The sequence below is a fragment of the Muntiacus reevesi genome, chromosome 3 (assembly GCF_963930625.1).
Source record: "Muntiacus reevesi chromosome 3, mMunRee1.1, whole genome shotgun sequence".
NCBI classification, from domain to species: Eukaryota; Metazoa; Chordata; class Mammalia; order Artiodactyla; family Cervidae; genus Muntiacus; species Muntiacus reevesi.
Genome location: NC_089251.1, coordinates 201,596,281 through 201,621,144, shown reverse-complemented (window position 1 = coordinate 201,621,144; position 24,864 = coordinate 201,596,281). Strand labels below are relative to the sequence as shown.

The 24,864-nt window shown below is 37.6% G+C and overlaps 1 protein-coding gene across 2 annotated transcripts in view; it reads left to right on the top strand.

Annotated features, from left to right (window-relative positions):
- PTPN4 (protein tyrosine phosphatase non-receptor type 4) overlaps positions 1-24,864 on the top strand; it is a 189,493-nt gene that overhangs the window by 116,049 nt on the left and 48,580 nt on the right. For both annotated transcript variants that reach the window (XM_065931385.1, XM_065931386.1), the window contains exons 12-15: positions 2,011-2,183; positions 11,749-11,817; positions 18,328-18,453; positions 20,102-20,260. In XM_065931385.1, the coding sequence (XP_065787457.1) occupies positions 2,011-2,183; positions 11,749-11,817; positions 18,328-18,453; positions 20,102-20,260 (527 nt within the window). The remainder of the gene's footprint in view (positions 1-2,010; positions 2,184-11,748; positions 11,818-18,327; positions 18,454-20,101; positions 20,261-24,864) is intronic.

The window sequence follows — 24,864 nt, the reverse complement described above, 5'->3', positions numbered from 1 at the left end:
AGGTTGGGAGGGTCAAAGGTCACAGTCACTGTGAAATGCAGAGCTCTACTTTTATGACACGTCTGCCTTGCTGTAGACGGTTTATTATTTCAGTGAAACTGTTTACTTAAATAGTTCAGTTCAGTTCAGTTGAGTTCAGTTGCTCAGTCGTGTCCGACTCTTTGCGATCCCATGAATCACAGCACGCCAGGCCTCCCTGTCCATCACCAACTCCCGGAGTTTACTCAAACTCATGCCCATCGAGTCAGTGATGCCATCCAGCCATCTCATCCTCTGTCGTCCCCTTCTCCTCCTGCCCCCAATCCCTCCCAGCATCAGGGTCTTTTCCAACGAGTCAACTCTTCGCATCAGGTGGCCAAAGTACTGGAGCTTCAGTTTCAGCATCAGTCCTTCCAGTGAACACCCAGGACTGATCTCCTTTAGGATGGACTGGTTGGATCTCCGTGCAGTCCAAGGAACTCCCAAGAATCTTCTCCAATACTATAGTTCAAAAGCATCAATTTTTTGGCACTCAGCTTTCCTCACAGTCCAACTCTCACATCCATACATGACCACTGGAAAAACGATAGCCTTGACTAGATGGACCTTTGTTGACAAAGTAATGTCTCTGCTTTTTAATATGCTATCTAGGTTGGTGATAACTTTCCTTCCAAGGAGTAAGCGTCTTTTAATTTCATGGCTGCAGTCACCATCTGTAGTGATTTTGGAGCCCCCCCAAAATAAAGTCTGTCACTGTTTCCACTGTTTCCCCATCTATGTGCCATGAAGTGATAGGACCAGATGCCATGATCTTAGTTTTCTGAATGTTAAGCTTTAAGCCAACTTTTTCACTCTCACTTTCATCAAGAGGTTTTTTAGTTCCTCTTCATTTTCTGCCATAAGGGTGGTGTCATCTTCATATCTGAGGTTATTGATATTTCTCCCAGCAGTCTTGATTCCAGCTTGTGCTTCTTCCAGCCCAGCGTTTCTCATGATATACTCTGCATATAAGTTAAATAAGCAGGGTGACAATATACAGCCTTGATGTATTCCTTTTCCTATTTAGAACCAGTCTGTTGTTCCATGTCCAGTTCTAACTATTGCTTCCTGACCTGCATACAGATTTCTTAAGAGGCAAGTCAGGTGGTCTGGTATTCCCATCTCTTTCAGAATTTTCTGGTTTGTTGTGATCCACATAGTCAAAGTCTTTGGTGTAGTCAATAAAGCAGAAATGGGTGTTTTTCTGGAACTCTCTTGCTTTTTTGATGATCCATCTGATATTGGCAATTTGATCTTTGGTTCTTCTGCCTTTTCTAAAACCAGCTTGAACATTAATAGTAATTGGTGCCAAATTTTTTTAGAAGTTCAAGAAATGCTTCTATTCTGTTGCTACTTTTAAAATGAGTTTCAGAATAGTGTTCACAAGTGCTGAATGTTTTTATTTACTTATTTACAACCTAGACAGATTTATAAATTTAAAAATATTGTTGAAAGGTATGTTGGTGTATCTTAAAGTTTAATTTGTGGGCAAGGATTATATTTTGAAATGATTATAGCTATTAAGTTTTCAAAATAGGTATATATCAATTTTTAAATTTGTTTGTGAAAGTGAAAGTCGCTCAATCCTGTCCAACTCTTTGCAACCCCATGGACTATACAGTCCATGGAATTCTCCAAGCCAGAATACTGGAATGGGTTGCCTTTCCCTTCTCCAGGGGATCTTCCCAACCCAGGGATCGAACCCAGGTCTCTCATATTGCAGGCGGATTCTTTACCAGCTGAGCCACAAGGGAAGCCCTAAATTTATTTCTCACTGTGCTCTAAAGTAAAAGTTCCTATGAGTTGTAACATTGCCAAATGAGGTCCGCATTTTGCCACCTTATTTATATTACTGCTTCTTTATTGGATAAGCAGAAAAGACACAAGAAGGATTAGTATTCATAGGACTAGAATATTTATCTGTAAAAAATAAATGGAGCATTAGATTTTGACATTTTCATGATATTCTCTGCCTTTTGTCATTTATTACAGCATGAATCTAGAGAAACATTATTGGGATTTAACATGGTGAATTACAGAGCATGTAAAAACTTGTGGAAAGCATGTGTAGAACATCACACATTCTTCCGTTTGGACAGACCGCTTCCACCTCAAAAGAATTTTTTTGCACATTATTTTACATTAGGTTCAAAATTCCGGTACTGGTAAGTATTGCTTATGCTTTGATTCTTTACTGTTGATTTTTCCTCCCCTTAAATAAAGGTCTAGTTTATTGAACCAGATAATCTGTTACTCATAGATGCCATCTGAGTCAAAATCTCTGTGAAATGTGACCTCCTTTATTTATATCGGCAAAAAGTTCTGTAGGTTCTCAACATATAAACAAACTTAAGACACCTGTTCCATTGACAATTCCAAGTCATTATTTTCTAAAGAAAATCAACCATATTATTTACAACCTACTCATGTTATAATTTCATTGTATCTTTGTTAAATATTTACAAGAAAACCTTTTCATGAGGAAAATATTCAGGTGTGGCCCAGAAAAGATTTATATTATAAACCTCAAGCATTTATAATCGCCCTATTTGTAGTCAGAAAAAACAAAACACAGCATGTAGCATAGTACAGGATATACCATCAAAAATACATCCTTCTCCAGATAAGTAGTAAAAATAGCCCCAAAACTCATTATCAGCACTTAACTAGAATTAAGGAAATTGTAATCACAAAAAAGGCACAGAAGATTCTTAAGTGGCTTGATGTTATGATTGACTTCCCTGTCACCATCCTAAAAGCAGTATTGGGAAAAGTAAGGTATTGGTACTTGTAAATTTAAAGGTAATTAGTTTTAGATAGTGAGTATGCCAGCAGTTGTAACAGTCAAGGAAAAATCAAACAGTCTTATCTATTGGTGCTAAATCTTAGCAAGGACAGACGAGATCCCCATGAGAGAGCAGTACAGACCATAATGGCGTTCCCTCAATAAACTGCATCCCTAACCTAAAGACCACCAGGCTTGTTCTACAAGAGCTACACTTTGTAGAATTTTTTATTCCCTCTCTTCTTGAAAATACGATATACCCAGTAAATATACACACACCACTTCATTTAGGCAATAAAAAAATTAACAGACTGTAGTAACCTGTCTTTAACCATAACTTAAACCAGACTCAGATGAAAAAAGAAAAACCAAGTAACTTACCCTGACTGCACCATAGAGAACAAAATCTAACCATGATGACTATAGACACAAAAGATTGTTAAGGAAGCCACTTTGGGAGAAAATTATCCCTGAAACAGGATGGAATTTTTACCTGGATATTGATTTTTAAAAACTAAGCTCAGTGGACTTCCCTGGTGGTCCAGTGGTTACGGCTCTGTGCTTCCACTGCAGGAGGCGCAGGTTCGATTCCTTGTCGAGGCACTAAGATGCCGCATGCCACGTGGGGCAACCAAACAAAACAAAACAAAAAAGAAGGAGGCAGATTTCTCATCATGGAAGTTAAAGTACTATACAGTAAATTAAATAGTTCTTTTTGTAAAATGAGCTTAACTATATCATTTAAGAAGAAAATACTGGTTCACATGGGAGCAACACTTGCCGTTCAGCCTGTTCTTGCCCCGGGGGAATATGGACCTAGTCCTGGTACATTTTACACTTTTAAAACAACTTTATTAATATATAATTGACATACAATAAGCTATCATATTTAAAGTTTAAAATTTTTTGTTTGGAATATGTAATGTATATTCATCCATGAACCCACACCACAATTAAGACAGTAAGTATACCCACCCTGGAATTTTCCTCATACTCTTCTGAAACGCCCTTTCTCCCACCTGTCTGTCTCTATGTAGCCACTGGTGTGTTTTCTGTACCTAAATATCAGTTTGCATTTTCTAGGATTTTATATAAATTGAAGCACACACTTTAAATATTCTGCATTTATGTTATATCCTTTTTTCTCAGCATAATTATTCTGAAATTAATGCATTTTGTTGCCTGAATTGATAGTTCATTTCTTTTTAGTGTAGGGTAGTATTCCATGTGTAGGTATAACACAATTTGTTTATCCATTCACTTAATTGTGGATATCCGACAGACTATTTCTCCATTTGGATTGCTTTCGGGCTTGGACTGTTAGGAATAAAGCTGCTGTGGACATTAGTGTGGAAGGATGTGTATGGACAGTTCCTTTAAGTTCCGTAGGAGCGGAATGACCAGATCATATAGTAGATGTATGTTTAACTTTCTAAGAAACTGTTGGTCATTTTCCAAGGAACTTGTGTCATTTTATGCACCTGCTCGCCGTGTTTGAGAGTTCCAGTTCCACCACATTCAAACCAGTGCCTCCTGGTGTCTTTCCACGTGGCTGGTTTTCTGAAAAGCACATAAGTGTGATAAGTTCAATTTACCAGTTTTTTCTTTCATAGATCTTTCTTTTGTAATATTTAAGAAATCTTTGCCTAACCCACAGTCGGAGAGATTTATTCCTTTGTTTTCTTCTGAGTTTTATAGTTTTAACTCTTATATTTAGGTCTGTGATCCATTTGAAAGTAATTTTTGTATATGGTGTGAAGTATGGATTGAAGTTTATCTTTTTGTATGAGGATATCCAGTTGTTCCAGCATTTTTTTGTTGAAGAGGTTACTCTTTCTGCACAGCATTGCCTTTGCACCTTTGCTGAAAATCAGTATAGTCCATATTTGTGTGGACACATTTCTGAGCTTTTTTTAATAGTAAGTCTTAGTCCAGCTTTCCCAGCAGAGGGGATGTTGGGGGCCATGGCAGGTCTGGGTGGCCTCAGAGCCTGCTGCGCACGGAGCCCTGCGCCCGCACCTCCATCCTGGGTGCCAAGTGCCGGAGGTGCGCCCGGGGCCCACGGGACGGGTGGGCACAGAGGTCGTCTGTGCCTGGGGTCGAGTGAAGCGAGGTTCTGGTGCCCTCAGAGCATCACAGGGTGGGGTGAGGGGCCCGCGCACTGCCGTGCTGTCCGTCCCGTTCCACTTCTGAAGCATCAAGAACACCATGAGGTAGCAGTCGTCCAGTGGGGAGTTTGTCCGCTGTGAATTAGGGGCCTCCTGCTAGTCTCTGTTCTTGGCTGGCCCCAGAACATGGGGTTGCCTTGTGTGTGCCAGCAACAGGTACAGTGATGGGCAGGAAGGAAGGACAGCGACTCTTCGCCTGTGAAGATGGGCAAGAATGGTCAGCCATCAGCGGCCCATCTGTGGCTCCAGCTCAGCCCTGGCGGCTGCGCGTGTGGCTCTTGTCCCTCCAGGACTCACTTCAGGACAGAACCGCTCTGTGGTCCTGAGTTTCCCGCCCAAGATGGGGGTCCCGCTGCGGAGTCCAGGGCCCCGTCCTCAGCCCCTCAGGAGAGTGCAGCAGCGTGGAGCCAGGCGGCCTTGCCTGACTCACACGCACTGGACACGCACAGCCAGTCTTCTCACAGGGGTGCCACAGTCGGAGAAAGTCACAGCCTTGGGGTTGTCCTCCAATGAAAAAGAATCTGCAGGCTTAAGAAAATAATTTTGTGTGGAATAATGCCATGTTGAAAATCAGTTCTGTGTGCCTTTCCCCCCTAGGTGTTGATCAGCAGGGCTGAGGCAGCAGGTGTGTTTATAGAAGTGTAACCAGAGACAGCCTGGAATCCAGAAACTGCAGGTCACAGCAGCAGATGTAGTGAAGAGGACAGGAGGATTTGGGGTGCCATGTGTGTTGGTGGCAGGCAGGGATGCCCCAGACTGTGGTGTTCCACCTCTGGTGGCCACAGCCCGTTTGGGGTCCTAATCCTGAAATCCTCCAGCCAGGTGGTCAGAGAGCTGCAGAATCTTCTGGGCCAGCTGCGCCTACAGTCCTAAGGTGTTCTTCACTGTGTTTGGATCATCTCCCCTGGACCCATGGGAAGAAATCTAGATGAGGCTTAAGAATAGTGCTGAGAACTTGACTTTTATAGTTAAAACCTTTAAACACAGTGTTTTCAGCACAGGGTGTTAAAGTGAATGGAAGGATTTAATGCCTTTTTCAAGGAGGATGTCTCCATATTGGCAAAACCAGAGAATAAATGGGTCTTAAATAAGCAGTCTTAAATCCAATAGTATTTGTCTTCCAACTTTGTTCTTTTTAAAAGTTGTTTGAATATTCTAGGTCCATTGCATTTCCATCTGAATTTTAGAATTAGCTGATCAATTTCTACAGAAAACACTTCTGGAATTCTAATTGGAATTGTGCTGAAACTATAGATCAGTTTCAGGAGAATTGACATGGTATTGAGTTTTCTGACTCATGAAACATGGTTATCTTTTTATTTAAATCTTATTCCTCTGTTTGTAGTTTTCAGTATACAGGTTTTTCACAACTTTGTCAAATATATTTCATGTTGTTGATGCTATTAGAAATTGTCTTACTATGTTTTAATTTCAGATTGTTCATCACAGAAATGCAGTTTTTTTTTATGTTGCTCTTACCTTTTCTTTAAACTTTGCTTTACCTCGTGTCTTCCAGGAGCTTCTAAAAAACTCTTTTCCAGCAGATTTTCTTCCTGGAGGATAGAGACAGTTCTAGTCTTCCTTTCTATTTTGATCTTTTTTCAAATTATTTATTTGCTGCATGCAGGCTTTCTCTGGTTGTGTTTGGGCTTATCTTGTTGGAGAGTTCAGGCTCTAGGGCATGTAAGCTTCAGTAGTTGTGGCACGTGGGCTCAGTGGTTGTGACTTGTGGGTTCTAAAATGTGGGCTTAGTAGTTTGGCGCACCGTCTTAGTTGTCCCACAGGATGTGGGATCTTTCTGGACCAGTGATTGAATAGGTGTCCCCTGCATTGGCAGGTGGGTTCTTAACCACGGGACCACTGGGGCAGTGGTCATCTTCTTTATTCCTTTTTTTGCTGGTTGCTCCAGTGTAGTGTTGAGTAGGACTGGTGAGAGCAGCTGTCGTGCCTTGTTCTAATCTGAGTGGGGACCTCAGTCTTTCATTCTTAAGCGCGCTGCTGGTTTTGGGCTTTCACAGATGCTATATATCAGGCACGTTAAGGAAGTTCCTCTATTTCTCATTTGTGGTAAGTTTTTATTAGGATTTTTGGATGTTAATTTTTGTCAAAAGCTTTTTCTGCACCTATAACAATGACTATATGGGTTTTCTTTTTATTTATTTGCTGAATTATATTGATTGATTTTTCAAGTGGTAAAGAAACCCTACATTTCTGAAAGAAACCCCACTTATTATATGTTATCCTTTTTATATATCATTTTATTCAATTTGCTTGCATTTAGTTTAGAATGTTTGCATCTGTGTCCATAAAGGATATTTCTCCTCAGTTTTCTTGTAATATTGTTATCAGATTTAGTGTCTTTGAATGAGCTGGGAAGTATCGCTTCATTTTCAGTCTTCGCAAAGAGTCTCTGTAGTAATATTATTTCCCTTTAAATATTTGGTAGAAGTTTCCAGTTCTGTTCTTCTAATGCAGAAGTGTGATTTACAGGAGGCTTTTGAACAGCACATTTATTCTTTAACACAAATGAAACAGTTCAGGTTTTCTCTTTCTTCCTAGGTGAACTTTGACAGTTCATGTTTTTTCAAGGAATTTATTTTGTCTAAGTTCTTTAATATTTTGGCATGAAAGTTGCAGTATTCCTCTATTGTATTTTCAATATCTCTAGAATCTACTACTGTCTTTTCTCTCATTCTTGTCATCGATAATTTGTCATTATCCCTTACTAGTCTTGTTAGAAGTTTATCACTTTAGATTAAATATTTTTAAACACTGTAAATGCTAAATAAAACCTCGCTTCAAGTTTATATGTAGCTTATGGGCCACCCTTTGTCTACCAAGTCTTAAAGGAAAAAAGTAAGCAGAAAATATTACACTTAGCCAGGTTCCCATTTAGAACAAGGGCCAGTAGATAGGCATTATCACATATACAAAACCTCAGGGACTATAACATCTCTGACCTCATTTTGAAAAAAAAAAAATATTTTTAATGCTAAGTTTAAGCCATCCAAGAGAAATCAAAATGACTCAAGAATAATCTTGATGAGCTAATTAAGTATAAATATTAAAATCTTTAAATATGGAACCAATCCTTAACAAGTATGAAAATTAAAACTATAGAATAGTATTAAAATATTATGAACTTCCTTGGTAGTACAGTGGATAAGAATCTACCTGCCAATGCAGAGGACACAGGTTCTGTTTCTGGTCCAGGAGATTCCACGTGCTGCAAACAAGTAAAGTCCAAGCACCACAGCTGCTGAACCCTTGCTCCAGAGCCCACGAGCCGCAGCTGCCGAGGCCCCGGGCTGTAGGTGCATGTGCCTAGAGCCTGTGCTTCGCAGTGAGACGCCCCACACTGAGCAGCCCGTGCTCCACAATGAAGCGTAGCCCCTGCTCACCGCAGCTAGAGAAAGCCCGTGTGCAGCAACGAAGACCCAGTGCAACCCCCCAAAAAATAAAAAAATATATATGTTGTGAACTTTGACAGAGTACAAGCAATAATATAACTAAGAAAGCAAGAGGAAGCAGGGACGAGTGAACAATGAGAATGCATATTAACAATGAAATGTGAATATGCTAAGCTTTTAAGGTTTTCCCTGGCCTTTTTATTCTCCTTTTCCTTTTTTTTTTTTTTTTAAATAATGAATGGTAGCATTTTTCTTTCCTTTAATTCAAAGGAAATCCATTTGATATTTTTATTGTGACATATATAGCATAGTGACATTGTAATAGAATTATGGCCATATTTATAGTCTTTCCTATGTATGTACAGAGTTTCAGAATGATTTTTGCCTATTTATAATGGAGTGTATTTTTTAGGGGTATCAGTTCAGTTCAGTTCAATCGCTCAGTCATGTCCGACTCTTTGTGACCCCATGAACCGCAGCACACCAGGCCTCCCTGTCCATCACCAACTCTCGAAGTCCACCCAAACCCATGTCCAGTGAGTCAGTGATGCCATCCAACCATCTTATCCTCTGTCGTCCCCTTCTCCTCCTGCCCTCAATCTTTCCCAGCATCAGGGTCTTTTCCAATGAGTCAGCTCTTCGCTTCAGGTGGCCAAAGTATTGGAGTTTCAGCTTCAACATTAGTCCTTCCAATGAGCACCCAGGACTGATCTCCTTTAGGAGGGACTGGTTGGATCTCCTTACAGTCCAAGGGACTCTCAAGTATGGCTGTGGCTAAATCTGTTTACTTTTTTGTTGTGCTTTTATATATTTCTTACATCACTTAAAATAAGCCTGTATTCTTTCACCAACTGGTATTTTTTCATTGTTCTAAAGACAAGTATCTTACTGTCAGAAGTTATTGTTCTTAGATTATGGTATAGTTTTGCATTGTGTTCTAATTATACTAAACCCTTAAAGAATAATATTATGGATAATATGATATATAAACAATTTCTCCCTCGTATTTTAATTTAATCTTTATATATTTTTATTATGAAATTTGATTTGTTAGTTAAGCCTTTTGAGTAGTGGTGTCCTGTTTGAATCCTCTTCACCAGAATAGTACCGTATCAGTCAGGAAAATAGAAAGCCTTTTTGATTTGTCAAATAAAGGCAACTTAGTTATGGCAGTTGGTTACACAGGTGTTAGAAAGACTGAAAAATCGAAAAGGGAAGGGGGCTTTTGAAGAAGCAGACAAGAAGAGTGGGTAATGCCTAAGGATTAGAAGCTTGTGTCACTCATGGGCTATAGAGCCCACAAATCTAGGCCTGCTGCTACACTGTTGAGCACTGTAGGTCGGTTCTGGACCTGCCAGGGAGGTGCCACTTCGACTGGGGATGGCGCCATCCCCAGGGTCCTGTTTCTTTGTGTGTTCTGTCCCAGCCACTCCAGCATTTGACATTCCCCAGCTTCTGACTTGCTCCACTTTCTGGTCTCCACCCAGAAAAAAGCAGAACCCAACAGAAAGCCAGCTTGTAGAGGAGCCTCCAGCCTCCCACAGAGCTGAGCTGAGCAGAGAAGGACAGAATTGAGGCCTCTGGAGGCTCAGTTAACATGGAGTTAAATGAGTGTATAAGTAAACCGTGTACGTCTATAGTTATAAAAGTTAGGTTTTATGTTTCTAGTCCTTAACTTTAAGAGACGTATCCAAAATATTTTAAATCACCGAAATGATTAATAGTATTGTAAATGATATAGGAATGGCAGCAGGACAAATGTTTGTCTGGACACAGTCCTATGCCTAATGGAAACACATGAGATAAATGCTTTTTTCCCTCCCTCATAACAAGCAGTGGTTAGAAATACTAAGGGGGGTGCTTCCCTCGTGGCTCAGCAGTAAAGAATTCGCCTGCAATGCAGGAGTCACAGGAGATGCAGGTTCGATCTCTGGATCAGAAGATTCCCTGGAGGAGGGCATGGGCAACCCACTCCAGAATTCTTACCTGGAGAATGCCATGGACAGAGGAACCTGGCGGGCTACAGTTCATAGGGTTGCAAAAAGTCTGACACGATTGAGGTGACTTAGTACGTAGCCTGTACACAGGAATGCTAGAACTATTGTCATACTTAAAATGTTGAAATATTATGAAGACTGAGGGATGGATTGTGAAATATCGGAGGATTTAGTACTTCCTCTACCAACTTCCTTATACACATACCCTTATTATCTCTGTTCCAAAGTATTCAGGCCAGTATAGTCCTTGTTCTGGTGTGAAAATACACAGCAGTGGTGAACCCAAATCTGTTACCCTATTCACAGTTGCAAGTATAGTTTATCCTTCTTAGAGGAAATATACTTTCTCAAGAAACATCAATTTATCTAAATTTTAAAATCATGATAGTTTTTCTGACTTTTCCATTAAAATTTCAACAAACTTGCCATTCTGTTCACATTCATCTATACTTGTCCGTAGAAGATGATCTTAAAATTGCTTGCTTAGCTTTGGAAATCTGTATTTGGTTGCTTTTGTATATATTAAATTTCTGTCTATGTAAGTGGTTTTTTATTTGGTATTCTAGACATTTATGTTTATTCACTCAGGTATGTTACGTGTCAGGTAACAGGTTCTCTGAGAACCAGGCTTTTAATTAATAAATTTTCTCTGAACTATTGCAGTACCACAGAGGAATCTCACTTCTCATACATAAATGGTGTGCTTGGAGACAGATCAGCTCCAAGACAGTACCCAACTCCCAGCCACATTCTATCCTTTGTTCCTTCTCTTATAAAAACATCTGGAGTTGCCTGTATCTGGACATGAAGAGGTTTGAGGATATATCTATGATCATTATCAGTAGATGAGGAAGAAAAGCTTCCTAGGGAAAGAGCAGCTAGTTCTTCAAGGTCTCCGCATGTGTCAGACGCTTGATTGTGCTTGCGGTGCTGTGCTGAGTCACTTCAGTCGTAGCAGCAGTGAAGACACTGGCCAAACCACAGACGTGGGGCGTGAGGGCAGGGCTCATATGAGCTGGCACAGCGCAGCCTGCTTCTGAGTCTAGAGGGAGTGCCTTTCCAGGGCGTGGCAGAGGGGGGAGGGGGTTTTCTCTCACACAAAATTACTTCTTTCACACTAACTTCCAAACGAAAGAGTATCTGAAAACAGTGTCTTTGGCACAAGTCCTTGTTCATTAATGGAAGAACTCCAATTAAGTTTCATCCACCCAGATTGAAGGGGAATATAGTCCCTTCTTTTTATCCTCTGCTCTGTTTTCTCCACTAGAAATACCATCTCATGTAATTGTAATCTCATTATGTTGTGTGTTGTCCTTTTATCTTGTAGTTCTCCTTAAGGTTTTCTTATTCTACATATTTATGTATTTCAGTGGGAGAACTGAAGTTCAGTCAGTTCAGTATGGCAAAGAAAAGGCAAATAAGGACAGAGTGTTTGCAAGGTAAGTGACATCTAATTCAGTGTCTTGAGTTGTTTTCAAAGCAAGATTAAAATTACTAGAAACTCTTTTCTCACATGTGATCCCAGAGTTACCACATGATCCTGTCTTTAGTTAAACAATAAATTATGTTGAGGAAAAAATGCTACATTTTGTTGAAATTTTTTTTCCTTTTGTTAACACTTTTGCAAAACATAATAACTCATTTTATGTATTATCCGGCCCATTTCCATCTTTCTTTAAATCATATTGTTAAGAAGTTGCTTTTTATTTGGGTACTATTTTGTTATCTTCATTTTTTTAAGATCTATAAATAATCAGTTTAGTTTTTAAAAGTGAGATGACATGATCAGATTTATGGTTTAGAAAATAGTTTTATGAGCAAGAACAGAAAATGAATTGGAAGTAAAGACTGGATACCCAGAGACCAATTAGGCAGTAATCCAAATGAAAATAGCCAAGGCCTGAACTAAAACATTGACAATGAAATGGTTAATTGGAAACAAATTTGAGGAATTTGCTTTGTGGGTAGAGCTAGCACAAATCCTTGACCAGTTGGTGTAGGTATGTGAGAGACAGGAGTATCTGGAAAAGACTACCAGATTGGAGTGATGCAAATTGGACAGGGGTTACAGGAGAAAACGGATAGTAATAGAAAAGTTAAACTGCACAGGTCTAGTTTGAGATGTCTGAGCAATAATCTAACAGTATATATCCAGTAGATGACTACATAGTTAGAGCTGATGAAGGAGAATGACCAGATTGGTGGCAGCAAATATTAAATTGAAGACCTACCATGCTGAACATTATTTCAGGCCCTGGAAATACAGTGAAGAACAAGATAGACATCTTGAGTCTAATGGAGTTTAGACTCTAATTGGTGCAACAGAGACCTACAGTAGGTAAATGACTGTGGCAGGGAAGGCTGTGAAGCTGGAGCCCCTAATGGGCCAGAGTGTGCAAGGCCATAGTCAAGGAAATGGTCAGAGTGGCAGGCGGAAGCTGGAGTCTCTGTGGCCCTGTGCTGGGAGTGGTAAGGATTTAGGCGTGTGAGTAGGAGCCACGGGGACTGAGAGCATGGGAGGGGTGTAAACTGACTTATGTTTTTAAAAATATGGTAGTGTTCTCATGCTTTGGAGTGATAAACTGAAATATTTCCAAATATCGTATGGTTTCTAGGATTTTGCTTCAGAATAATTGGCGGGAAAGGCAAAACAAGATTCTCATGATGATGATTGGTAAACCTGGGTCCTGAGTACATGGAGTTTATCAAACTCCTCTTTCTACTTTGTTTATGTTTGAGATGTTCAAAATAAAAATATAGGGGAGGGTGGAAGATCATCCTGGTTGCTGGAGTAGGAGCACTGTGTGGGGTGTGAATGGAAAGAGGGAGATCAGGTAATCTCATAATGGCTAATAGCTATTTTGTACTTATCTGTGCCAGTCAGTTTTTGTATGTTAACTCACAGTTTCCAAACTCAATGAATTACTGTAATAAATCTATTACAAATGAGAAAACCGAGTCAGTTTGAATAACATACCTGAGATTGTTATGTAGATAGTGAGAGATGCCGACAAGATTCTAACCAGGTATTCTAGGTTCTAACCACACTTTTAACCTCTGTGCAGTAGATTTTGCTGTTCTGCATCAGACAGGTGAATGTTTGATTCCTTCCCTGCCACAGATGCGAACGATGGTCCTATTTATTATCTGTCTCCTGCACTAGGATGTCAGCGCTAAGAGGATGGCAGTTCCTCCGTCTTATTCACCATAGTAGCCACAGCTCTTTAAAGAGTTCCTGTGCTGAGAGTCTGCTGCCAGTGGAGGCCTGAGAGTTTTAATAAATGAGAATTAGGCAATTTTGTTTTTTACTTTAATTTTCTTCTTAGTCTTTATCTGAAAGACCTCCCTGCTTTGTGTTTCTAGAGTAAAAAGTTTTTGTTTCTTTTTTCTTTCCTCTAAAAAGTATAAATCGCTTTATTTTTTTTCTACTCATATAAATGATAGTTCAAATTTTTTTAAAAGTTCCAACAATGTCAGATAATGTAAAGAAAAAATTTGAATTCTTTTTTCTTTCCTCTAAAAAGTATAAATCGCTTTATTTTTTTTCTACTCATATAAATGATAGTTCAAATTTTTTTTAAAGTTCCAACAATGTCAGATAATGTAAAGAAAAAATTTGACCCCGAAACAATGTTTACTGTTCAAAATTTTACCATATATATGCTCACCAAGATGTTTCTATGTGTCTATATCTGTTTCAAAAATTGTTTCATGCTTTTTCTTGCTTATTTTTCTGTCAGCATATCATAGGAATTTTCTTCAATGTTGGAAAAATCTGCAATCATTTATGTCAGCTAATCTTAAACAATTAAGTCCTTTTATCCTAATCTGTAGCTTTAACTCTAAGATTCTTCCCTTTGTTCTGCCACTTCTCTGCCTGCAGAGTCAAGAGTCATTACTTAATCTGAGGCTGTGCCAGCACTATTCCTGGAATGCTTGTAAAAATAAATAATATTACAAGTGCCTTTGAGTAAGGACATTTGAAACAAAAAAAAAATCATTAAAACATGATTTTTGTGTGTTTGAATAGTAAAATTTACTTAATTTTTTTTTCTTCTTTCCTGATTTACCTTCATCCTGATTTGTCTATGAATAATCTACCAAACTGGAAAATTGTTGGTGAAAAATGCCTTGATACAGAAAAGAGTTAGCTGGTCAGGACTATAGCATTTTGCTGTGATAAGTTTAACTTGAATTAGAATGATATAGTTCATTTTGGCATTTGTTCAAAGAAATTTTTAAATTGGTTTATTTTGGCTTTATTTTTAGATTTATTGATGGAAATATTGTCTATTTCTCTATTAAATATAAATCTTAGTGTCATGTTAGTGTTTTTGTTATTCAGAAAGGAGAAAGAAAGAACACTTAAGTTGTCTACCCTAATAGATATGCCTACTGAAATTATTCAAATTCCTCCTTTCTACAGTCGTAGATACCCTTGTTTCCAGTTAGAAAATACTAAGGATCTGTATAAAGGTAAAATGAACAGCAAAATGTTAATTTGAAATAATTTTCCTTGAAATTGCTCTTAAGAAAGAAATAATTTACTTCCTATCAATTTTGCTTTAACTTAGAATGTACGTGTTTGTTCTAGTTCTTAGTACTATAACTTTTTTGCAACACTCCTTTCAGACTTGTTAAAATCAAAATAAATACTTTCCTGATTCTTCTCTGTTAAAACTGCACCATAACAAAATACTTATACTTTTTTATTCTTTTCCTAACAAGAAGCTTAACTATTTTGCTGCTTGATATTTATAAAAACACTGAACATGATTTCATAACTGGTTCTATTGTAATATGATATTCTAATATGAATACCAAATCATAGATGTATTATATGTTAATATTAATATCACATGCAGGTGACTTCCTTTATTTGTATGTGTTAATGCTTTAATATTTTGAGCATATCAGATTTTGAGAAATATGCAGATAGGTACACCTGCATCTTAGTTCTTTTTTCCCAGAGTGGTTCCCAGTACATTTTATTTTTTCAATTTTATTTAAATTAAAAAAAATTTATTTATATTGGAGTATAGTTGATTAACAATGTTGTGTTAGTTTCAGGTGGACTGCAAAGTGATTCAGTTACACATATACAAGTATTAATTCTTTTTCCATTTCAATTACAGAATGTTAAACAGAACTCTTTGTGCTATATAGTAAGCCTTTGTTGGTTGTCTGTTTTAAATATAGCAGTGTGTACATGTCAGTCCCAAACTCCCAATCTATCCCTGCTCCTCAGCTTTCCCCATTGATAACCATGTTTGTTCTCTAAATCTGTGAGTCTGTTTTCTGTTTTGTAATGAGCTCATTTGTATCATTGTTAAAGATTCCATGTGATAAGGGATATTGTATGATACTTGCCTTTCTCTGTCTGTCTTACTTCACTTAGTAATAGGATCACTGGTCAGATAGCTCTTCATTTTATGTATACGTAATTAGAGTGTGAAATTGTTTTAGTTGGTTGTCTTATGAAACGAATACGTACTATTCAGTACTATTCTGTACTATTCAGAGCTGAAATTCCAGTGTGGCGAGCCCCAGGGAAGTGTCGTGTTTCTTTTGTTGTGCTGGGATTGTGTGAATCCTCTTTGAAATAATGAAGTCATCACGAGGATGGGGTTTTTATTAGCACTGTTTTAATGATCCTACTAGCTCTTAAAGACTGAGCTTTTCTGGGATGGTGGTAATCTGATGCGTATCTATCAAAATGCCTTGGAGGTTTTTAGCAATTATTTAATTATTCTGTTAGAGTATTAGAGAATTCTAGAATCCTTGCTCACTCCTTGGGATTTCAGTTGGCAGTATAAATAGAAAAGATTTCTCCTTAAACTTTCTGTGTAAGTTTGCTTTTTCAGCAATAATAAATATTAATTTATTTTATTTTTCTGATACATCAGTTCTTTGAATTTCTTCCAGACATTTTCAATTGTCATATAATATCTAAGAAAAAAAACAAAAAAATCTTCCCATGCATCAGAAAAATAAGGTGCCATGGTCAGAAAATAAATTTACCACATTGCAAACACTGATGAAGTGTGGTATTTTTTTCTCTGAAATTTCCACACTCAACAGGAAACATAGACAGCAAACTTGAGTGGGTGGGTCTCTGAGGTTAAAACTGTTAATAAAATAAAATACCTTGAAATTTAGTTTTAAATGCAAAGCATTTCCATCCATGTTTAGTTTATTAACAACAGTAAAGTGTTCTGATGCTTTATATTAGGTGAGTATAACTAGATTTTTTTTTCCTCCTTCAAATAACTCTTTCCCTCTTTTAGAAAATGAAAATAGGTGCTCTCTGATTGTGGTTAGTGAGCTCACTTAAACAGTTTACATTTAATAATCTAATATGTGAGTAATTATTTATTACATTAATAATTAGCATTAATAGAAAAGCTATAAATACTATTTATTGTAATAATCTTTATTTCCGTTTAAAAAAATCTAATACATGAGATTATATACTTTTTTGTGAATGACGAGGCAGACTAAATAGTATACTGAGTTATTTTCAAATCAGAAAATCCTGTAATTTAAACTGATGATTAATGGGAAATGTTTATGTTTAAATTACTTCAGATTCACTTATGAAAAGTGAAATCTGAGTCAGTGATTTTGATTCTCTTTTAGAAAACTTTCAGTGTTCTTAAGGAGATGTCAGTCAACTATATTTCAATAAAAAATAAAAGGAAAAAAAAGCAATGTCATTGGCCAATATAAAAATACTTTGGCTATGAGTACATTAAATGATGGAGCATTTGTGTGCTTTGCATTCAGAAGTAAAGTTATTTGTGATTTAGTAAAGTTAGTAAACTAAAACATTGCACTGAAAATTTACATACTCATAGGTCATTTCAGAAAGTAGGGAAGGACTTTAGGAGCATATATTTTACAAGTAAATTTAGGTATTTAGACGTAGAAGCCTAAGTGGTTTGCCTAAGGGAAGATAAAAGCTAGGATTGATGGTACCCACTCATTATTTTAATGCTTTCTACTAGGTATGTAAATTTTCTTGGGTACTCTTGGTCAGTATTACCATGCTTTTTAAATCCGGTCTGTGTGCTTCAGTGAATTTATTACTGAAATATAAAACTCCCTGAGTTTAGAAGATGATATAGTATGTGTTTTTATGTAATTTACTTAATTCATTACATTAATCTTCACATGATTCTGTGTGTCAAAAAGCTCGGCATTTAAATAGATATCGTGTATGTTTCATAAACTTTGGCCTCTTTTTGAATTTGTATAACAAATGACTTCAATTGTTAATTTACTTGAAATTCTAAGGGTTTTTGGTCTCTGCAAAGATCACTTAGTCTCTTTATCACCGTAATAACTGACCATATAAAGTTAAGAAAACATATGCTGTGCCCCACCATGAGACAAAATGGTTAACTTTCTAAATGTTTCCTAAAGAAGAAAAAAATCCACTGGCCTACTGTATTTAAAAGGGAAAAATTTAAATAAAATATACACAGCGTTTTTGTCCTGTCCTCATTGAGGCAGAGCATCAGGGTTTCAGTGTTTCAGTTCAAGGACACCCAGGAAATGATATGTTAGGAATTAAAACATCCCAAGGTAAGAGTCACAGAAACTGTGGAAAAGACAGACAATGCCTATAATACTGATAGTATCTGGGAAAACTTGCTAACCAGCTGTTCCATTGTTTTTTTCTTTACTGTCCTTGCTTTGTTTCTTTTTTCTCCTCTTCGTTATTCTCTTTCCTTCTTTTTCTTAGCCTTCTTTCTTCATATAAAGTAGATTTACTATTTTAAGAAATTGTTTGGTAAATAGCCTCCAAATGCATTGATTTCTTACAAGTAAAAGCATTATGTTTACTCATTTAGACTATGATCTATTAAGATGATTTCTAAGGTTTGGTACATAGTTTGGGGTTTAAAAATAAACATTTTTACATACTATTTAAATTGTTACTCCAGATCCCCAAGTAAGCCCTTGGCACGGAAATTAATGGATTGGGAAGTAGTCAGCAGAAATTCGCTATCTGATGACAGGTTAGAAACACAGAGCCTTCCATCACGATCTCCACCAGGAACGCCTAACCAGTAAGTACATCAGGGGTACGTTTTGCTAGGTTCTAAATTTTTGGCTGTCTGTTTCCAGGGGCTGAACATCATAATATGTAAAATTTAAATCGTTCACTCAGGCATGATTTTCATTGCTGCAGGGCATTATTTTCTCTTATCTTGGAACTCCCTGGATAAGCAGAGCAGGAAATAAAAATGCTCACTTAACAAAGCTGACTTTCATAGTCAGGTCACTGACCAATAAATCAAGGTCTCTTAGTAGACTTACATCTGGGAGTGTGGTTGTTGATGACATAATCCTTTTGCCTCTGTTTCTAGGGGACCACATATTACTTGAATATGCTAGGTGCTATGATTTTCTTACTTAAGGTCGTACCCTCCTCCTGGGTTGCGACTGTCTGTGTTCTAGGAAACAGTGGTCTCCAGCCTCAGTTCCCACAGGCGCAGCCGTAGCTCTGCTGAGGAGCACAGATACTCAGCAGTTAACTGTGAATGTTTCATCCTAGCATTTCTCACAAAAGCTGGATGCTTGGGTGTAGGGAGTAGTAATAATACATGTGTTCTGGCCAAAGATGTTATCTTAATTTTATAAAGTTAAAAGATGTGTTGTATTATATATATGTGATTGAGATAATGATAACAAAATGAGTGTCAGTTGACCATTGAGTGTCAGTTGAATGTTGACCGTAGTTGTTAACCCCCAAAATATTTGAAGTATGGCATGGAATATAATATTTAAAGAAGTTCCTTTGGACATATTTTATGCACATTAATGTTCAGTAAATATGCACTAAATCCTAAAACTTGTTTTGCTGATGAGTGTCAGTTTAAGTTTCTACTGTGTTGGATGTAAAGTATGTTCATAAACAATTTGGCTCACAGCATGTTGTCTTCCTTACTACTAGAAACAAAATAGACTCACACGTTTCTTAGTGTCTTGCTAAGTTATCTTTCTCACAATGGGCTGCGTGTAAATGCAGAGGCTGCTCAGCTTGAAGAAGGTCCGGAACCTAGTCTCTCCTCCAGCCAGCCTTTCTTGTTCCCAGTGCCCCTGTAAACAATTACAGAAAACTGTAGAAAACACAAGAAATTTAAACCAGACAATTGAATTAATTAATTGTCACTAACTCTGGTCAAACTTTCTGGTAATAAAACAATTTTAGGTATGATCTGAAAAAAATTTTTTCCCCTAAATTTTAAAGTGACTGCATCTCTTATGAGGATGGAAATATTGTGTTCAGTATCTCTATTCTTAGAAATTATAGAAAGCCCCATTTATAAATGAAAGAATGTATTAAAGGATTAAAAAAGTTCAGACTAAATATCAAAAGATATTTCTGAATTATTCCTTTTATTTTGTAAATGTTGCTTAAGATGCAAATCTGTAGTGACTAAAGCCTAGAAACATTAAGGTTGGTAGAGATAATAGATGATTGAAATAGATAAAACCCCCATGGCAGATTGCTAACTATAGCTCAGATCTTTGACTTCCTATTCTGTGTTCTTTCTGTTTACCCCATACTGTCTTTGTCAGAGACTCAGCTTAGTAAAATGTGGTTAGTCTTAAAAACACACACCCACTTTCTAATGGAATCATATAATGAAGAAACTTGAAAATACGGGTGTAAAGCACATTTTTACTCAGTTTCTCTTTCTCCTCTTGTAGTCGAAATTCTGCATTCACCCAAGAGGGAACCCGGCTACGGCCATCTTCCGTGGGTCATCTGGTGGGCCACGTGGTCCACACTTCCCCAAGCGAGGCCTTCGGGAATCCTCACTCTCCATCTTCCACACAAGCTAACAGCATTGTTTTGGAATCATCACCGTAAGGCTTTTTTTATTTAGCTTCCTTCTTATAAATAATAATGCCCCAAATTGTTTCATTTGAAATAATTGGAAAATTATGGTATTTGATACAAGATCTTATTTGTACAGTGTTTTAAAAATTCATATATTTGTAAATGTGCTTATATGTTCCTGAAGGTCTTGGTGGCCCCTCACTTCACAGAATCACTGTTATTATTTTTTTTGACTCTGTATATTCTTGAACTTTAGTTCATACTGTTACATATTTCTGTAGTTGAATGTATCAGTGTGGTCCGGCAGTAAGTTGATGAAAGGTAGTATTTTCTTAATACTTTTCAGGAAGAGAGCCATAAGGATAAATAGGCAGTATTGGGGGAAATTAAGTAGCAAGGGAAAAGATCACACTGACAATAAGTTGTAGAAAGCATGCATGTACCATTTCTAAAATTTATTTCTATCTCATTACAAACTGCATAAATTAAACTTCATAACTCAGTATGTCAGTTTAATGCCACCGTGCTTACCTCATATTAATAGGCAGGTTCCTGATTTATTGGTTCATATAATGCAGTTATTTCATATGGAAGTAAAAATACAGTTTACAAATTAGGAAAAAGATACTTGATAAGATAATAGATAAGAAGATTCGTTAATTGTTGAGAAGGAAAAAGAGGTTTAAGATACAATGAAAGTGATCAGGGTTGAAGAAAGGGTGGGTCTAAATGATGGAAAGATGGAGAGCAGGTGGAGTGTTGTGCTCCAGGAAAACCTGCCTGGTCCAGAGAAGCCACTGCTGTCCTCAGTGTGTGGCCAGCAGGGAAGGCAGCCAAGCTGTCAAGACCACTGGGTGGTTAGTCTGGCTAATGTGTATCTGCATAAAAGATTTTGACTGTATATGTACTTTATAAAGGATGGAGGAATAGAAAGATACACACTGCACACCGTGGAGTATGCCCTATGTGCACTGTGGATGGACAAGAGTTAAGATTGGTGGAAATTTATAATGTTTTATCACTTTAACCATTATAACTCTAACCTTTTTGTTTGATTTTAAATAATAAGCAATGTATTTTCTACTTCTGAAACTTTAAGAAGTGTACAGTAATTAAGGATGTTGTTGAAATGCCAACTGATTAAATTTTAGAATGACGTGCTTTCAGCACATGGAAGCCGACCACATAGAGGAATGACAAAGCCCCTCTCACTATAGACAGATCATGTCACTCCCGGGACCTGACCACTTGGTCTCAGTCTGATTTTTGAAGGGCCGTTTCTGTGGAGTCACATACACATCTGCACACGCATACAGTTGAATATTCCCTTTTGTGAATTGTATAGATTCACAAATCCCCCAAACCACTTGCCCTCTTCAGAATACCCTTGCTGTCTTTTCCTGACCTGGAATGGAAAAGCAGGTCTGGCACAGGCTGGAACCATGCACGATGTTTGCTTCCCCTGTCCAGTGCACAAGAGTTTCAGATGCTTGGGGCTTTCTCTTTGGACATGTATTTTATGAAGCCTATGTGTTTGTATTCAGTTTTGAATCTGTAACACTGCATCTGAAATTCAGCCAATTTAATGAGAGAGTTCTGAAAAGACAAGCATAATGGTAAACTAATAATGGTAACTAACATTAGTAGCTTACAGTCAGCCTTCTTCATAAATTATCTCGCTATTCTTCTCAAGAGAACTCAATAAAATAGAAAAGACACATAACCCTACTTTATAGAAGAGAAAAAAAAACCACACTTACAGCATTTATTCCAAATTATAGAACTAAAATTCAGATTTTCTTACCTGAGCCAGTCTGTAGATCTTTGTATCCTGGACAAGTCTTTGTTGATTTTTTTTTTCCATTTAGAAGAAATATTTTCCAACTTGGACTCCATAGATTTTAGTTTTACATTGGTCAAATGTGGAAAGAGTTCCAGCAATATGTTGGATTAAGCACAGAGCATCTCAGTGTAGTGCATGGAAATAGATGTTGAGCTAGCTCACCAGTTCCCTAGTTTTTGAATGAGTCCATGGGAGTTAAGGTGAGTCCTGACTCGGGTCACTGGGTGAGCTTGCCCGCTTCACAGGAGAAAATGCTATTAACTCTCAGGTGTGTTTATTGTGGAAACAAATAGGAGGCTGTTTTATTGCTTAGAATAAAGTTACCATTTATAGGCAGGGGTGATTGAAACTACATCCTACCATTTCCTTCCTTTCTTTAAATGTTCCACAGAAAATCAGACTATTTTTAGTTTGTAATTTTTCTAAGATAATCATTAGCCCTAAGTTACTTTTAAAGTACCGAACAGATTTTTAAAAAAATAAATTCACACCACAATTATGATATGTACCGGTGAAGTTTGATTATTTCTAAAAAATAATTGGCAGAGCATGTGAATGGGAAATGGATAAATTTTATTTTTCTTATGATACTGATTGCTAAAGGCTGCAATAGAGAACTGTTTTGACTGCAGAGTAAGCAAATCAAATCACTGCTGTTGTTGAAGCATTCATGAGGAAATTTAAAACTGACTGGACTGAAATAAATCAGGAAAGTTTTTACCCACTTGGCTTGATTGACAATTTTAATAACTCTTTTGCTGTTGTATTACAATATGCCTGTAACAGCAAAGTGCACTTAAGTATAACATTTTCATTTTTTGCTCTTCACATAACATTTTCCAAAATGTCAGATTTAAGATAAGCAAATTATTGAAAGTTGGGCATTGGAACACTTGAAGAATCACATTCCTGGTTCTCCTTTTTTTCTTAATATCCAAAAGTTAAGACAGGTGGTATTTGTCCATAAATTCGTCCATAAATTTTTTTATGTGGGTAAAATTTGAACAGTATGTGTTTTTCAAGTCCTTGTTCCCATCCAGCTCCCACTGTGGATCATTTTAGGCAAGTTACTGGTTTCAGATATATCAAAAACCTTTGCATTAGGAATATGTTATCAATTAAAGTAAATATGGATGTTTACTAAAGGGCTAAAGCCCTGATATTCTGTTCATTTTAAATATTAACAGTTTCTGGTAGAATTTAAGATACTACCGTTTATAAGCAAAATGGAATGAAAGAAAATAGTCATGTTCAGCATTTGTTCTGATAAGGTCTGTTGAAGCCTCAGATACTTCAACAATAGGAGGGTTGCTTAGTTTTTGTCTATCTTAAAAACTGGCTTCTGAGCAGCATTTCATTTGAAGCAGAGTCCATGGCTACAGGTTTGCATGCGTGCTGAGTTGCTTCAGTTGTATCCAACTTTGTGGCTCCGTGGACTGTAGGCTGTCAGGCTCTTGTGTCCATGGTATTCTCCAGACAAGAATATTGGAGTGGGTTGCCATGGCCTTCTCTAGGGAATCTTCCCAACCCAGGGGTCGATCCCCAGTCTCTGGCAGGCGGATTCTTTACCACTAGCGGCACCTGGGAAGCCCATAAAGTATGTGTACCACGTGTGCATGCTACAGGTTAAGAAACCCCTGATTTAAAATAACTTTCCTCCTGCTTTTTGCAGTTGTTTTCTTTGAGGTGCAACTATAACCTAGTGTTAAGAGCACAAGCTCTGGATTCAGACTGGGTTTAAAACTTGGTTTCACCACTTCTAATTATGTGACCTTGGGTGAGTTGTTTTATCTCTGGAAGCCTTAATTTCCTTGTTTGTAAAAGCAGGACGATCATATCTACCTCATAGGACTGCTGTGAACATTTAATGAGATGGTCATGAGTAGTAGTTCAGCAGAGGAAAATGTACTTAGTTATGTTAACTAATAAATACAAATACATCTTTCATTTAATTGGGGGAGGTGGTGTATACCAGCAACTTTTAAGTATATTATCAACCCTTTATTTGTCTGCATGTCTGAAGTATGGATATCTGGTTGAACACAATGAGGAATTCCCCAAATTCTCAACTTCATCATTCAGTTCCTGATCACCAGAGACTGCAGATTTCATAATCCTCAAATGTTAGATCTAGTTCCCTGAGCTGTGCTCTTCTAGACTGCCCCATTCCAATCTTGTCTAATGAGTCACAGTTTCTTTGTCCTACCTCTTCAGTTCCTTTTGACTAGACCTCAAAGTTTTGCTTTCTCTCTGCTTCTCTGAACTACTGGCATTGATCACTTTGCCTGCAGTCTCAGTGTAACCCAGCTCCCATGCCAGTCTTGATCCAGTCTAGCCTGCAAATACTTGACTGCTCTAGGACAAGGAAATAAAAGAACCAGAGAGGGTTCGATGTAAGAGTGCTGAGCTGTGGGGCCTCAGAGGATTAACCATGTGAGATGCTTTGCCTTTGAGAGCAGGACTAAGTGCAGGTCCCAGGCTGGTCCACCGAAGGGTGGTTAACTGCCATCCAGCTCTGGAAGAAGTCTCAGGACTTGCATTTGGAAGCGAAGGTTGGAGACTTGGAGTTTGGTTGAAACCAGAAATCTCAGGTCTGGGACCTTGGTTCTGGAGTAGATGCCTACTGATAAAATAATATGACATTTTCAAGTGTATTCTTCTGTTAATCATATCCTGTAGAGAAGGAAATGGAAGCCCACTCCAGTATTCTTGCCTGGAGAATCCCAAGGAGAGAGCCTGGCAGGCTACAGTTCATGGGGTCACAAGAGTTGGGCACGACTTAGTGAC